Raw genomic sequence first — 14,532 nt, forward strand, 5'->3', positions numbered from 1 at the left:
CTCTTAGTTGATGACCCACACTTGCTGATATGATCATCCACAGCTCAGAGATATGGTTGTGACTTTATTTGCCTTTGACTCTTAAATTAATTTTGAATTAGCATGACTTTTAGCACATTTCGAGAGCGCAACTTTGGGGACTTTTATTTTTGACATTTCGACCCGGAACATATACAATGTGCACTTTTCCTTAATATGAGTGTAGGTAAAGCCTAAGTTTTGGTTTATATTTTCTAGTTTATTTAAAAAAAAAAAAAGTATTTTTGCGGTTTAATGTAATATTTTTGCACGTTTTTTTAGCTGTTATATTTCGTGTATAGGAGGCGGCGGTTATATGTGACCACGCCCACTCATAACGTTACATCGCGTGAGCAGCTGGCGAACGTAAAATTCAGCGATGTCATCGGCGGATGCTTTAAAAGTAAGTTTAATGTCCATACATTCCTTTAAATGGATTATAACTCTATAATTATAACAGTTAGCTTCAGTGCAGATGTGCGGGTGAATGTGAAGTGCGCGGTGATGGCGCTGTGTTTGTTCAGGTTTCCTCTCTGAAGGATAAAGTGGCGTTAATCACAGGAGCGAGTTCTGGTATCGGAGCCGGAACCGCGGTTCTCTTCGCTAAACTCGGGGCTCAGCTGGCGCTCAGTGGCCGTGACATGAACAACCTGAGCAAAGTCTCCAAACAGTGTGAAGAGTGCGGGGGGAAAAAGGTAAACAACACTTCCGTCGTCCTATTTAACACTTCTAGTAAGAAATCTACACTTGTACAAACATTATATACAAACTAACATTATATACAGATATTATATACAAACATTAACATTATATACAAACATTATATTAACATTATATACAAACATAGTGACATTATATACAAACATAGAAAAACATTATAGTGACATTATATACAAACATTATATGTAAACACTGCTGTTAGATTCTGGTTCATGTTACTTTATTTTTCATATTGTCAAGTTATTTGTATATATTTCCTTATTGTCACTTTATGTCCACATATTAACATTCTTTTTTTGTGTTATTTTATTTTTTTTAATCTCATTTGAAAGTAAATTTCATTTTTGGACCATTTAATAATATATTTATATAACAAGGACAACTTTAAAAAGCTTCTGGTAGCTGCATGCATCAGATTCAATACACTGATGTTTGCCTACAAAGCCAAAAATGGATCAGCTCCCTCTTATGTCAAAGCTCTTGTCGCTCCTCGCACTGCACCTTGCTCTCTATGTACCTTTAGCACTGCTCGACAGGTCCCACCATCTCTAAAGATAAGAGGTACAGTAAGTATCCAGCCAGACTCTTTTCTGTTCTGGCACCGAGGTGGTGGAATAAACTTCCCTTAGATGTCCAAACAGCTGAGTCACTGGCTATCTTCATATGATGGTTAAAACCGGTAACCTACCTATTTCTGAAATGTTAAACCAGCAATTATTTTCCCTGTTTGTTGTATGTGTGCATTAAAAAAAAACACCCCTGAACAGAATTTTAGGAAGATGGTAAGTCTGTAAACTTGTGAACCAGTGATAGAGACTTCAAAGCTCTGGTTAAAGGTCTCTGTCAAATGCCATAAATGTGTATATAATGAATACAATTTGAATTGGACATGTATATTACTACAATATTAGCATAGTTAGTAGGCTCACGGTTTCAGTGTATCTGTAATCATTAATCTTAACTTGCTGGCTGTCACCACAAAGGACCCATCAAGAGAGAACCTTAGACAAGACTGTTTTTCACTGCTGCCTCATTTTTATCAGTTGAATTTCAACCAGTAGTACCTACTGAGTAAATATAATATGCATGTAATAAACTGGCAGCTACCTAAACTAGCATGGTCTGAGCAGTATGAGCATTTGAATGTAATAAGACTATATACAAAAATGAGTATTAAAGCAACTATCACATTAAAATGAAAGTAGAGTGATTTTCAGAAATAAGCTTGTCTGAATATGAGCTGCTGATTATTTGAAGACATTTCATACTTATTCTTAAAAAAAGATCTACAAATGTTGATACAAACTTAATAAGTATACAGTATTTGTGATGTATTTCTGTAGCCACTTTTGGTGCCAGGAGACTTGACCGATGAGGACACAGTAAAGAAAACTGTTGAAGAAACTGTTGCTCACTTTGGGCGCTTGGACGTTCTTGTTAACAGTGCAGGGATCCTCGCCATGGGCACAATTGAGACCACTGACTTGGCTCAGTATGACAAGGTGATGAACGTTAACGTCAGGTAAGTTTTGGTTTCAATTTCATTCTGTTGCCTTTGTCACCTGCTTAACAGTTTTAAGAAAATTTAGTGTTGCCCAAAACCCTTAAAGCCTGTGTGTGTTTGTGTTTCAGATCAGTTTACCACCTCACACATTTGTGTGTGCCACATTTGATTCAGACTAAGGGCTGCATTGTAAACGTGTCCAGTGTCAATGGTCAACGATCAGTGAGTTCACATTTTCCTGCAGAAACTCCATTGTTTTATTGAATTGTGTAGAATGCTTTGATTTCAATAATGTATTCTATTGTGAGCTAATTTGCACATTGATATTTATTATACTGCAGTTTCCTGGAGTGCTTGCATACTGTATGTCCAAGTCTGCCATTGACCAGTTTACACGCTGTGTAGCTCTTGGTAAGGAAATCTTTTCTATTCATCCAAGAATGCTTCTGAAGTGTTAAGATTAAGATTCAGACTCGAATTATATTTCAGAACTGGCACCCAAGCAAGTACGAGTCAACTCTGTTGGGTAAGTTCATTGATTGTGTTGGTGTAGTGATGTAGTCTTCTTTGAGTCAACTTTGTAGTGTTGATATCTTTCTTTTACAGGCCAGGTGTGATCATTACAGAGGTCCACAAGCGTGCAGGTCTGGATGAAGTGCAGTATAAACAGGTAAGATTTGGAGCTTTACAGTATCTCTATATAAAATCTTTACTTTCTATAGTGTATTTACATTTCATACTGCTGACCCTGAATATTATTTCTATTCTAAGTATTATTGTACGTGTGTTGTACGCATTTATATTTTTCCTTACTGTTGCTGTAGTTCCTTGAGAAGTGTAAAGTCACGCATGCCCTTGGCCGACCAGGTGAGGTAGACGAAGTGGCTCAGGCAATTGCCTTCCTCGCCTCAGAAGCTGCTACCTTTATTACAGGTGTGAATCTCCCAGTGGACGGAGGCCGTCATGCCATGTGTCCACGATAGTTCCACATTACCCTAAATCTGATTAGAAGTAAATAAAAGTTGGAAAAAAAAATTGACTACAGAGAGTTTAAATACACTTATAGTATAGTATGAGTACATTGTTGATAGAGTTTATAAATGTATACTTTTTTCTTGTTTATCTCTGGTCTCTCTCTCTCACACACATATTAGACTAGATCTCCTCATAATTAGGTGATACTTTTCTTTTTCCTTTAGGGCAGCATATTTAACAATTTCAAAAACACTTTTTCCAAATAATCACAATTAATGTGAATAACCTGCTTTATAATTGAGACATTATATTTAATTAATCACAAGTTTGCCAGTAATCTCACAGATTTAGAGAATTAGAAAATCATTCTATTTATGTAAGAATTTACACTGTTGGAAAAGACAGTCAAGGAAACAACATGAATCATGACTGAGGTTTCATGCGTTCATGTCTCACTAAAGATACTTTGAAGATAACTGGTATCTCTGAAGGACAGAAAAGATGATGCTTTCAATAAATTGAGAAAGGATGTGACTGAACAGTTGAGGGTTAAGGGCCCTAACCCAGGGGTCGGCAACCCGCGACTCTGGAGTCGAAGAGGCTCTTTCATCCCTCTGCTGCGGCTACCTCTAGATTTGGAAAATAAATATTTAGTTTAAATTAATTTTTAGTTAGGTAGTTTTAGAAAAAATAAAAAATACTAAGATTATGTTGCTCTTGTAACATTAAAATAAACCGTGTTTAATTTTTTTGTCGCTCAAAATATGTCTCATAACTGCTGACTTGCGAAATCCGACACACAGAAGCAGACGCAGTTTTGGTTTGCTGCATCCGGCAAGTTAAAATTTTGATGTCACGAATACGAAGAGGACCCAATTAGACATTGAACATTTTATTTGAAAGTAACCTTCAACCCAGCGTCTTTTTTGTTAAGGTTAGTTCAAACTGTTCAAAATATTTTTGTTTGTTTACTCAGTAGCAGTTCATTGACTTCATAAATGCAACACACTACAGTTTTTTTTCTACACTTTCCATAAAGGTAAAAAACAATATATGCAGTGTTATCTTCATTTTAGATGTCAAATTGGTTTTGTGGCTCCCTGTGTTTTTTTCTGTGGGAAACGGGTCCAGATGGCTCTTAAGGTTGCCAACCCCTGCCCTAACCCAAACCATCTGAACTTAAGTGGAACGCCAATAATTAATTTAAAATGATTACAAAACAGCAGCTGTTGAATACAGTACAATGACCAACTACACAATAATACAAGTAACAGAGTTCATATGTTGGGTACACATTAACCATTAGTGTGCATACAAGGCCTTGCCATATATACAGGACCATTTTCTGTTTTAGAATCCTTAAAAAGATTTTACATCATTTTTTATTAGATGCAGTAGATTCAAAACCCTTCAAGCATGCTACCTTCATTGGCATTGTCAAAACTGTTTTTGCCATGGATCTGTTTCAAATGTTTGCGCAGGACAGGTTTGTGAGCAAACACCATTTCACAGTAGTTGCAGCGGTGTGGTTTGTCGCCGCTGTGCAGGTTCAAATGATCAAGTAGCGAACACTTTTGCGTGAATGTCTTTCCACAAATTTTGCACTGGAATGGCTTGATACCAGCATGGACGCGCATGTGCCGGTGCAGGTTCCCTTTCTGTGTGAAGGTCTTGCCGCAAAGGAGGCACATAAACAGCTTGTGCATCTTCAAGTGGTTGGCATAGTTCTCCAACTGACGGAAGACACGGGCACATTTTGGGCACTGGTGGTACCATTGCATGCCTTTGTCCGTATTCCGAGAGCAGCTCCACACATTCTCCTTTCCCATGCCACTGGGACCGGGTGAAGAGAGTGCATAGTCAAGAGTGGCATTTGGGGTATTCTCAGCAGGCCGTGTCTCTACGGTCGAGTTAATGAGTGAATGCTGGGGCTCTGGGGAGCACAGGGCAGGGGACCGAGCAGGACCACTCTGTAAATTTTGAGATATCTGCATTCGATCGTCCACCGATTCCACTTTAATGATGTTGATGGGGCTTTCCTCTCCTTGGCATTTCCTCTGAAACATAGGAGGCGACCTTGGTTCAATGATTACGTCATCATCGTTATCGTCTTCAATCACGTTGTCCACCTCTTCATCATCATCGAACACTGTTTGTATATTTGGTGGCTCTCGTAGCTGAGTGGTAATGTTAGAAGTCTGCTGAGAACGATGGGAATCCTCAACATTCTGAGGCTTAATAAACTTATTCAGGGCTTTTGTGCATTGCTCCACAATGTGGCCCATCTGTAGGAAACTGGCTACAGTCAGATAGTGGACCAGTTCCAGCTCCGGGAACTCAAGTGTCCCTGTATAGCAAGAGAGAAGAAGTCTCCGTCCAACTTCTGCATCCTGCAGTGTTGATATTTCAACTTCATGTGAGTCCTGAAGGAAAAACTGGTCTCTGAGGAAAGGAGAGCCAGCAGCAAACACAACTTTGTGACCAGGAATCTCAATGTCATTGATATGCACAATGACGTCGCAAAAACGTCTGTCCTTTCGAAGCATATCCATCTTCTGGAGCATAGAGTCACCAAATGTGGCGAAACTGAATTGCAAAATAACCCCGTCCTGTGCCATGGCTGCCTGCAGTACCTAAAAGACAGCATGTCTGTTAGCATCATAATCTGAAAATGACTTTTAGTGCATGAGTTCATTTCTTTGGTAAATTACATTATTGTATTTGTCCTGGAACATAATTCAGTACATACTGCAATACGAGCATTACTACTCTTTTAAAGCAACATATAACTCAACCAAATTATTTAACACAAGTTCTCAATTTAGTGCACAATGTTAAATTCTTTTTAAAGACTAATTTCACCCCATTTTTCACCTATCGCCAATCCACATAAAACATCCACTGACTCATTCCGAATTTTGCAAAAACAACAGTAAACGACTACCTGCTACATTCATTCATTTCTAATAAGTAATGTTAAAGTGAAAAATCTTCCACACCACATATAAACTTTTTAAAAACAAGATACAAGATCCCTGTTTTCCAACAAACCACCTTTAACACACTTGAACAAGTAGACTGAAAAACAGCAGATATAAAAAAAAACAAATACGAGACAATTCAGTTTAAACCTAAAACAAAGCAACTGATAAAAAAATCAGAAACATGTCTTTATATACAAGTGTTTATGCGAATATATCACTCATGCATTACTGAATCTGACCACTTGATCCGCTACAAAACAACAAAACAAGTCCGCATTAGCAACATTAGCTAAGTGTTAGCTAGCTAGGTGGATATTTGTATACAGTTATCTCGCCTGTTCAGATACATAAACGCAGGTTAACAGCTAAGCTACAAGACAACTTTAAAGTTAGCAACAAAGCACAACAATATAAAATAACAGACCAGTTTAGAGTATTAAAATAAAACGAGCTAACCGTTATGGGCGGATTATTACCTGAGACAACAGCTATATCTAAAACCGCATACTAACATACTAAATAGTGCTGTTGAAGTACAACGCCCCCTATGGGTTGTGTACTATTTTCACATACTATTTAGTATTATAGTGCGCACTTTAGTAAGCACCCGATGGCGCAATCATATGATGAAGGAAGTGGGCGGGGCCATGAGGCGGAAGTATTTCATATTCTAGTATTTTGTCTTGAAAAAGCTTGAAATTATTGACACTCTTAAAACTAAAATAACTAATACATTTTATTTCAATTAAACACATTGGTTTTTTTTTTTTAAATAATATTAATATAAGATCTGTATCATACTGAAAAAAATCCATAACTTTTTTTTTATTAGTTTACACATATTTTGCACATGGGGGCAGTATAAGATAATTCAATCATTTGTGCCAGGTAGAGTCATTCACACTTACAGCATTTGGTCACTTAATACAGGTTATCCAACTGTCACCTTTACATATTTCTTTACATATAACTACATGAATTACTAAAAAAAGAGGAATTTATGTAAGAATTCTGACATTTCAGTTTTCTTTTCTTTTTTTTATTTCATTACAACAATCATCACACAGGATTGGAAACAAGTCCACTGAAGAAAACACACAAGACGCACCTAAATTTGGAGAGGAAACCAGAGGCAATCCGCCTGCTGCGACTGACCCTGGAGCTTTGAATGGCAATGATTACTTACAAATTACTTGCTACAAGTTTCTAGCAAATTCAAGGGCAGCTTATTTGAAGGGCAGCTTCTTTATATATATATATATATATATATATATATATATATATATATATATATATATATATATATATATATATATATATATATATATATATATATATATACACAAAAGCTTGGCAAAAATATGTAACCATATAGCATATACAGGGCTCTCAAGTTTTGAAGACAGGCAAGCGTGACATCTAGTGATGGCCGGTTCCTGAACGAATCGTTCTTTTGAACCTGTTCTTTTTAGTGAACTGAATGAACCAGTTCACCAAATCGGACTGATTCGTTCTAAACAGTTCGCGTCTTGAGTCAGCGCTGATCCACAAGTTACTAAAGTTACTCACTTTCGGTCATGCCTGACAGCCCCTCCGACTCTAAATAAACTAACATCCCGGAGTATATATAACTCCTGTACACTGAACTGAGACATGTGCTGAGAGAACTGTGAGCTCGAGCTGTTGATACTGCGCATGCTTGAATAACTGAACTGATACAGCGAATCATCAGTACACTGAACTGAGAACTGTTTCTTTCGAACGCGTCCGAGAACCGATCAGCTGTTGATACTGCGCATGCTTGAATAACTGAACTCAGTTATTGAGTGTACTGATGGAGCGAAAGAAACATTTCAAAATTATGCTTTTTTTGTAAGTTTTTGTAAGTTGATGAAGATTAGTTTATTAACTTTATATCTTTAAGACACTTAAAACACCCACGTTTGCACATCAGTGCCTGTACTGGGTGTTTTAGTAGCAAAACTTAAATGTAAGAAACGTATTCAACTAAAGTTATGATTACAAAGAACTTTTCAAATGTGTTAAATTGATTGTATTATCTGCCGGCAGCGGCGGGATGAAGGAATTTACGTCATGACGTCATTGAGAATTACGTCATTACGTCAAGACGTAAAAGAACTGGTGAACTGGATTATTGAACTGGTTCATTAAAACGAACTGTCCGAAAGAACCGGTTCGCGGAAAAGAACCGAATTCACCATCAGTGACATCTCCAACGAGACACCATCCCGTTTTTCTGCCTGAGAAATACGATGTGTGGCCATAGAGAGTGTGACAAAAGACCGTAATGCGTGACTGTCACTCTCAATGTGTGACACTTGACAGCCCTGATAGCAGTAACACCATTAATTGTATTATGACCTAGAGACAGTGCTTCATTCATATATCCATCTGCAGGCTGCATGGGGTGCAGTTCATGCTTTTGGAACGCTGACATCATTTGAGGTTACATTGCATGTTATTTACAATTAGGCAAATAAATTGTAAGGTTTGGGAAAATAAATTAGTAGGGTACAAACACAAACAAATGTAAAACGTGCCAACACAACTCTTTATTAAAACAACTATGTTAAAAAAACAAAAACATTAAATACCATAATGAGCCAGTCATGGGAAATCATAGGTATTGTGGAAATTATTTTTGCTTAACTACAAACTACATTACAGCACAAATATCACCCAAAATATGTCATTTCTGAATGTCTTTTTGATCAAGTTAAAACAACATTTTTGGAGAATACAATAAAGACCGAACTACTTAAAACTCAGTAACATCATAATAAAAATCATTAACATTTTTACTTACCAGGTATAAGGCATTCATCAGACTTTCTACATGCTAAACATTTAAATATTTCAAAATGTAAACATTTTATGTGCACATAAACATGTGCACATGAACATGTTCTCCCAATACCTAACTGATTAGTGATTGTTTGAAATTATTAAGCAGATTATTAAAGGTTGAAATCTGAATGTCAATTTAATGTCAAATAACCACCCACATGCAGGCTGTAAGAAAGTGTAAAAACTGCTGAGACCATTTATTTCTTATAGTGTTTAAAAATTAATTGACAACACGTTATTCGATCTTGCTTTACACATTTCTTAATTTATGTCTATTGTCAAATATTATTATACAAGGTTGATTCTTTCTCAAAGTAATATATCTTCTGATTCTGATAGCAAGTTTTACGGTAACATGCTTGCTCTAATGTAATGGATAATTTCCTAACAAACTTGCCCATATTGGCCCTTTCCAGAAAAGCTGAGGGGAGTGTGGGCTAAAGCTAACCCATACTAATCCCACACTGACTGTGTGTTTTCTGTGGGTAGTCTGCACTTTGACATGCATATGTGAGACTTGCACTTCACTAACAGCATATGCTTCACAGTGGAGAGAAAAACATTTTGGTGAATAAAATGAGCAGTTTCACAAGAAATAACAGAGAAGTTCATAATCAGTGCATGCGGCAGAGAATGATGGGCACACAGTGCGAGTCTGCATGTTGCACGGCTCTTAATAAATGCTTTCCATCTTTGAATACAGATCTAAACGTGATACACAATACAGTCCCTGACATACAACAAAATCCAAATTTTACAGTTTGGAGCAGCATGGAGGACATGTCAGTTTTTAATAATTCCTGAGTGGCTTGAGTAGAGTAGAGTGAAATCTTTTTACCTTGGACTTCTCCTAAGGATGCTATGGTTTGTTGCCGGTATGCACTATTATTTTATGTACCGTTCTTTTATATATGTATTATTGAATGATGCTTCCTGAATGACACTTTCCTGAATATCTTTAACTTTAAAGCTACCTGGATAAATTCGGATCTTGACACTGTCCCAAATCATGCAGATAAGCAGACTGGCTATGTTAAATTGCCTCCATCAGGGATGAATTATTAAACCATTGTTACAGGGATTGGCTCTGAATCCACCACAACCATCACTAGTGGTTACGGAAGATACTTGAATGAATAAAGAGAAGGAAGTTATAGAGGCAGTAGACAAGAGAACTACAGTTTCTCAGAAGGAAAGCCTACTGTAGGACTGCCAGATGGGTGCTATTAGAATGTAAAGAATGAGGAGTGTGTCTATTTATTCCATTCCCCAAAGCAGTCAGTATTGTTTATTTCCATAACCATGCCTATAAGCAGTCTATTAGAAATAGGAAATGCAAGTTTGATGAAGGTGAGATGTGGGCACTGAGATGTTCATGTGCTTGTCTGTGGACAAAGGAAAAAGTAGAATTCTTGTGACAAATTGTTCAGATTTTCGGGTGGCATAAATATTACAAGGGTTTCTGTATTGGTTTGTGGACAGCAGTGCATGGGGTAGAATGTGTACTCTGTGTAAGAAATAAAAAATGTGGAAGTGAAAATAAGACGATGATGTTGATCTTAATGAAGAACAAGAAGTTTATTCCAGCATAGCAGTGACAAAATACATGACGTACTTTGGGTTCATCTGAGACAATAAGAACCCCGAGCAAATCCTGCTCAAGCATTATATATAGTTTTCCCTTTTGGTAATTTAAATGAAGTTCTGCTTTGAATGTGTATTGAGTGTAAGAACTGAATGTCTCCCAAATGGCTGGGCTACACCTTGTTGTCTAGCTGATGTCTTTAAATGTTAATCATGGTCACGTACACCTTGTCTTGGTATTGTTACCATTGTTATCAACCAAATGGTCACTTTAAATGGTAATCGCGGCCACGTAAACCCTTTGTTCGTGGTGATCCTTAATGTCCTGCTGCCATTCCTATGTTTATAATTGAATCAAGTTTATACGTTTAGAGTCCTTATGATACTTAAACCTTTTTAGGAATGAGCTATTTTGGATGTGTACCTTGGATTGGAATTTGGGTGCAATTTCTGTAATATCTTACATCTGCTTCACCACCTTTGTTTGGATTCCCCTTGGGGATGAGGGGCCAAAACAGAGAAGAGTATAACTACCTTGTACCTTGCAAGCTGGTGGGACCAGTTAAGCAGTACTAGAGGATCTGAGAAAGCTTGGTGCAGTGTCAGGAGTGTTAAGAAATTTAAGGTAAGAGGGTGCTGGTCTGATTTGCCTTTTTAGGCATGCATAGGTTTAAGCATAAGATTTAAAAATCTGATGTGTGAAGCTACTGGAGCATAGCAGAGGGGTGGAGTGTGACAACGTAGGCAGGTTGAAAACAAGTCATTTAGCTATTTTGAATCATTCACAGATGTCAAATTGTAGCAGTATACCAGTATTGAAATGAAAAGTGACTGAGCTTGCACCTGAGTGGTCGGTGTGGATAGAAATGACAGAATTCTTTTGATATTGTATGAGAGATACCATGAACATGCCAACTTAGCATAGTGCAAAAAAAAAAAAAAAAAGTTGATTATCCATGATTACCCCATGGTTGTAACTAGTGGATCTGTTTGGAGGTAGGTATCACCTACAGTAGTACTGTTATAGGGGTGCAGTCAGTAGGTAAAAGACTAAAAGTGTGTCCATTTCTTCCAAAAGTTTCATAGGAGCTCAAGCAGGGCAGTAGATGATGATGATGAGAAGGTTGATTGGAGGGATAAAACAGCATGGAATTAAATAGGAGAGATGTGGGAGACATGGAGAGATCTTCATGAAAATAGGAGAACTGTATCACCACCCTTGATTGTTTCTCATGGTGTGTGAAAGAAAGCATGAGCAGTTGATATAGCAGTGACTGTATCTTCACTGAGTTATAACGAGATATCCAGGTCTCAGTTGGTGAAAATCAAGAGTGGTTGGGAGCTAAGGTGAAATCAGCTGTTCTTACAGCAGACTATCTATTGCAGAGCTTACCTACCACCACTCTTTGAGAATGAGGGAACAGAGAAGCACCTTATCTACCCAATATAACCTTACAGAAGATAGGTTTGAGACACATGACTTGTGCCATTTTTGACTCCTGTCAAAAGAAGAGTTGTCAAGAGTGAGTTTAAATATGATTTAAAAAGAAATTACTAAAACTAGGATATTAGCTGAACAGATGGAAGCATATGCAATCTGATAGTGATCTATCAGATTGCATATGATGACTAAGCAGAGCACAACTTTTATCTCCTACACTCTTCATGAACCTTACAAACGAATTGAGATTAAATCGGTTTGCACCACTGGTTATCACCAGCTGTCCTGTAAGCGTCATAGCTGGGAAAGCGTGCAACATACTCAAAGACAGATGCAGACAGAGCATGAACTTGAACTTTGAATTGGAATGGGGAAAAAGACGGGAGTTTAGTGACGGCCTATTTTCAGCTGGTTTGGTGGTACTGAGCTTTTGAAAGGGTGCTGAAAAGTGTGGTGAAATATAAACTTAAGCATGATGCTGTGTTAAAAGCCTCCTGTGTCCCAAGTCCTCCTTCCCACACACACATGGCAAGGTTTTACAGTGCTTATGAAGTGGTAATGAAGTGGTACTTTAAGAAAGTTGCTCAGTATAAAACATAAATGCAAATTTACTGCCATGTTTGGTGTTTTTGGTGTACTTACAGTAAAACTATTTGGATTCTTATTCTTATTTGGACACCTTTGGATTCTCATGTGTGATTAGTCAGGAACTGTTAATACATTTTCTACAGCCATCCTGTTATGATGTAGTGCAGTGGTATTCAACATGGGGCCCAGGGTTTCATGAAGCACTGCCGGAAGGTCTGTGACCTTTTACTTTTTTATCTCAGAGGTGGAAATCACAACCCACAACATCAAAGTTATTATATTTAGGGGTACAAGCACTAAAGTCAACTAAGACCAGATCTGTTAAGAAATATAACATGCAATTGGTCATTCGGAGGGATCATACAGATACTCAAAAGCATGGTTAATTGCATTGCATTCCTGTTTTTATGTATGAATTTGAATTTGAAGTGTCAGTAAAATTATGAGTATGAATATACTAACACTTCAAATTCATTCATTCATTCATTCATTTTCTACCGCTTATCCGAACTTCTCGGGTCACGGGGAGCCTGTGCCTATCTCAGGCGTCATAGGGCATCGAGGCAGGATACACCCTGGACGGAGTGCCAACCCATCACAGGGCAAACACCTCAAATTCATACATAAAAACAGGAATTATGTAATTCTAAATACAAAAATGCTACTTAGAGTGTTGTTATGAGTCTGTTTTATTGGCCTGTTCTAGTTCTAATTTAAATCATAATAACACTAATATGTTCATAAATATAAAATAAATTTACTAAAACATATTCATAAGCATATGATTTAACATCATGCCAATTTAATTAATCAGATTATTCAAAAAATTTCAGAAAACAGTTACAGTTAATATAAAAGATTAAGCAAACAAATCAAATTAACAAATAAACAAAACACACGACAAATCAAGATCTTATGACAATTTGTGTAAATGTCTTTTCTCTCTCTCGCTTCCTGTAAGCTGAGGAAGTCCACATTGGGAAAATAAAAGTTTATTATCACCTTTCTTTGGTCACATAATAGGAAATACTAAAGTGACAAACCCATTTTTGAAGACTTTTGATGTCTAAATGACATAAAAAAAAAGCTATACTGTACCTGTAGCTTCATTTGTTTCTTTGCTCAGAATGAATAAAACTATTGAATAAAATAAAATAAATAAGCACAAATAAATGAATGAATAAATAATGTTGGTCTTTTTTTTGCCTGGTGCTGAACTTAAGATTTTTATCTACAATTTTAATACTGTGGAAATTCTTTAGACGGGGATTGATACTGTACATTATGTCAGCAACTGAATTATTTTTCTTTTTAGCTTAAAATATGAGGCACTCTTAGCAGTAGGCTTTTCTTTTATATTTTACATCCATTTTGATATTTTCACTCAGGCACTTCATTGTCTCACAGTTCAGTCATTAAAAACTGCAAAAATGGATACGTCAATGTTTGTGCAGCAAATAAAGTTGAAGACTGGAAAACAATCGGGTGATTGTTTTAAACAGATTTTGATGTGATCTGCTGCTGTTGTTGCTCATCTACCTCAAGGTTTTATGTTCTGTGCATGCTGAGATACTTTTCTGCATATCACTATTATCAGTGGTGTAGTCTAGTTTTTTGTAGTGAGTATACTGTGATTTTTTTCCCCCACCCAGCCTCATACGCACCGATCCTAGAGCGACACCCCATAGGCACCACCACACTCACTAATGCAAAAAATATGCATCTACATGTAATTTAGAGCATTATTAAAGACTGCTTATGTGTTATCAACATTCCAATTTATTATAAGCAACAAAAGACAATCAGCTGATAAAACCTGTGCTCCAGGTCCCATATTCATATAACATTTA

The 14,532-nt window shown here is 37.0% G+C and overlaps 2 protein-coding genes across 6 annotated transcripts; one reads left to right on the top strand and one right to left on the bottom strand.

The window, feature by feature from the left end:
• The first annotated feature begins 180 nt into the window (after positions 1-180).
• Positions 181-3,364, top strand: zgc:101858 (uncharacterized protein LOC449555 homolog). Of its 2 annotated transcripts, XM_047818181.1 has the most exons (9): positions 181-201; positions 301-421; positions 514-713; positions 2,082-2,260; positions 2,371-2,464; positions 2,584-2,653; positions 2,732-2,768; positions 2,849-2,912; positions 3,067-3,364. In XM_047818181.1, the coding sequence occupies exons 1-9, from the start codon at positions 196-198 to the stop codon at positions 3,223-3,225; spliced, it is 930 nt and encodes a 309-aa protein (XP_047674137.1). In that variant the 5' UTR covers positions 181-195; the 3' UTR covers positions 3,226-3,364. The 2 variants fall into 2 exon arrangements, with proteins under 2 accessions (XP_047674137.1, XP_026994166.1); XM_027138365.2 differs by having other exon boundaries at positions 195-421; positions 543-713.
• On the bottom strand, positions 3,108-7,794 carry zbtb26 (zinc finger and BTB domain containing 26). Of its 4 annotated transcripts, XM_047818179.1 has the most exons (3): positions 6,678-6,827; positions 4,641-5,850; positions 3,108-3,243 (listed from the first exon to the last, which is right to left on the bottom strand). In XM_047818179.1, exons 2-3 carry the CDS (start codon positions 5,833-5,835, stop codon positions 3,233-3,235), a joined length of 1,206 nt encoding a protein of 401 aa, XP_047674135.1. In that variant the 5' UTR covers positions 5,836-5,850; positions 6,678-6,827; the 3' UTR covers positions 3,108-3,232. The 4 variants fall into 4 exon arrangements, with proteins under 4 accessions (XP_047674135.1, XP_047674134.1, XP_026994164.2 ...); XM_047818178.1 differs by lacking the exons at positions 3,108-3,243; positions 6,678-6,827 and adding an exon at positions 7,771-7,794 and having other exon boundaries at positions 4,445-5,850; XM_027138363.2 differs by lacking the exon at positions 3,108-3,243 and having other exon boundaries at positions 4,445-5,850.
• Between the last annotated feature and the right edge of the window lie 6,738 nt (positions 7,795-14,532).

This window comes from Tachysurus fulvidraco, chromosome 9 (genome assembly GCF_022655615.1).
Source record: "Tachysurus fulvidraco isolate hzauxx_2018 chromosome 9, HZAU_PFXX_2.0, whole genome shotgun sequence".
NCBI lineage: Eukaryota > Metazoa > Chordata > Actinopteri > Siluriformes > Bagridae > Tachysurus > Tachysurus fulvidraco.

What these genes read in the sequence shown, in the direction of transcription:
- zbtb26 (XM_047818178.1), bottom strand. Translation starts at nt 5,835, where the DNA reads ATGGCACAGGACGGGGTTATTTTGCAATTCAGTTTCGCCACATTTGGT.
- zgc:101858 (XM_047818181.1), top strand. An exon ending in TACACGCTGTGTAGCTCTTG is followed by an intron (nt 2,654 to 2,731) that starts GTAAGGAAATCT and finishes ATTATATTTCAG; the next exon opens with AACTGGCACCCAAGCAAGTA. An exon ending in ATGAAGTGCAGTATAAACAG is followed by an intron (nt 2,913 to 3,066) that starts GTAAGATTTGGA and finishes CTGTTGCTGTAG; the next exon opens with TTCCTTGAGAAGTGTAAAGT.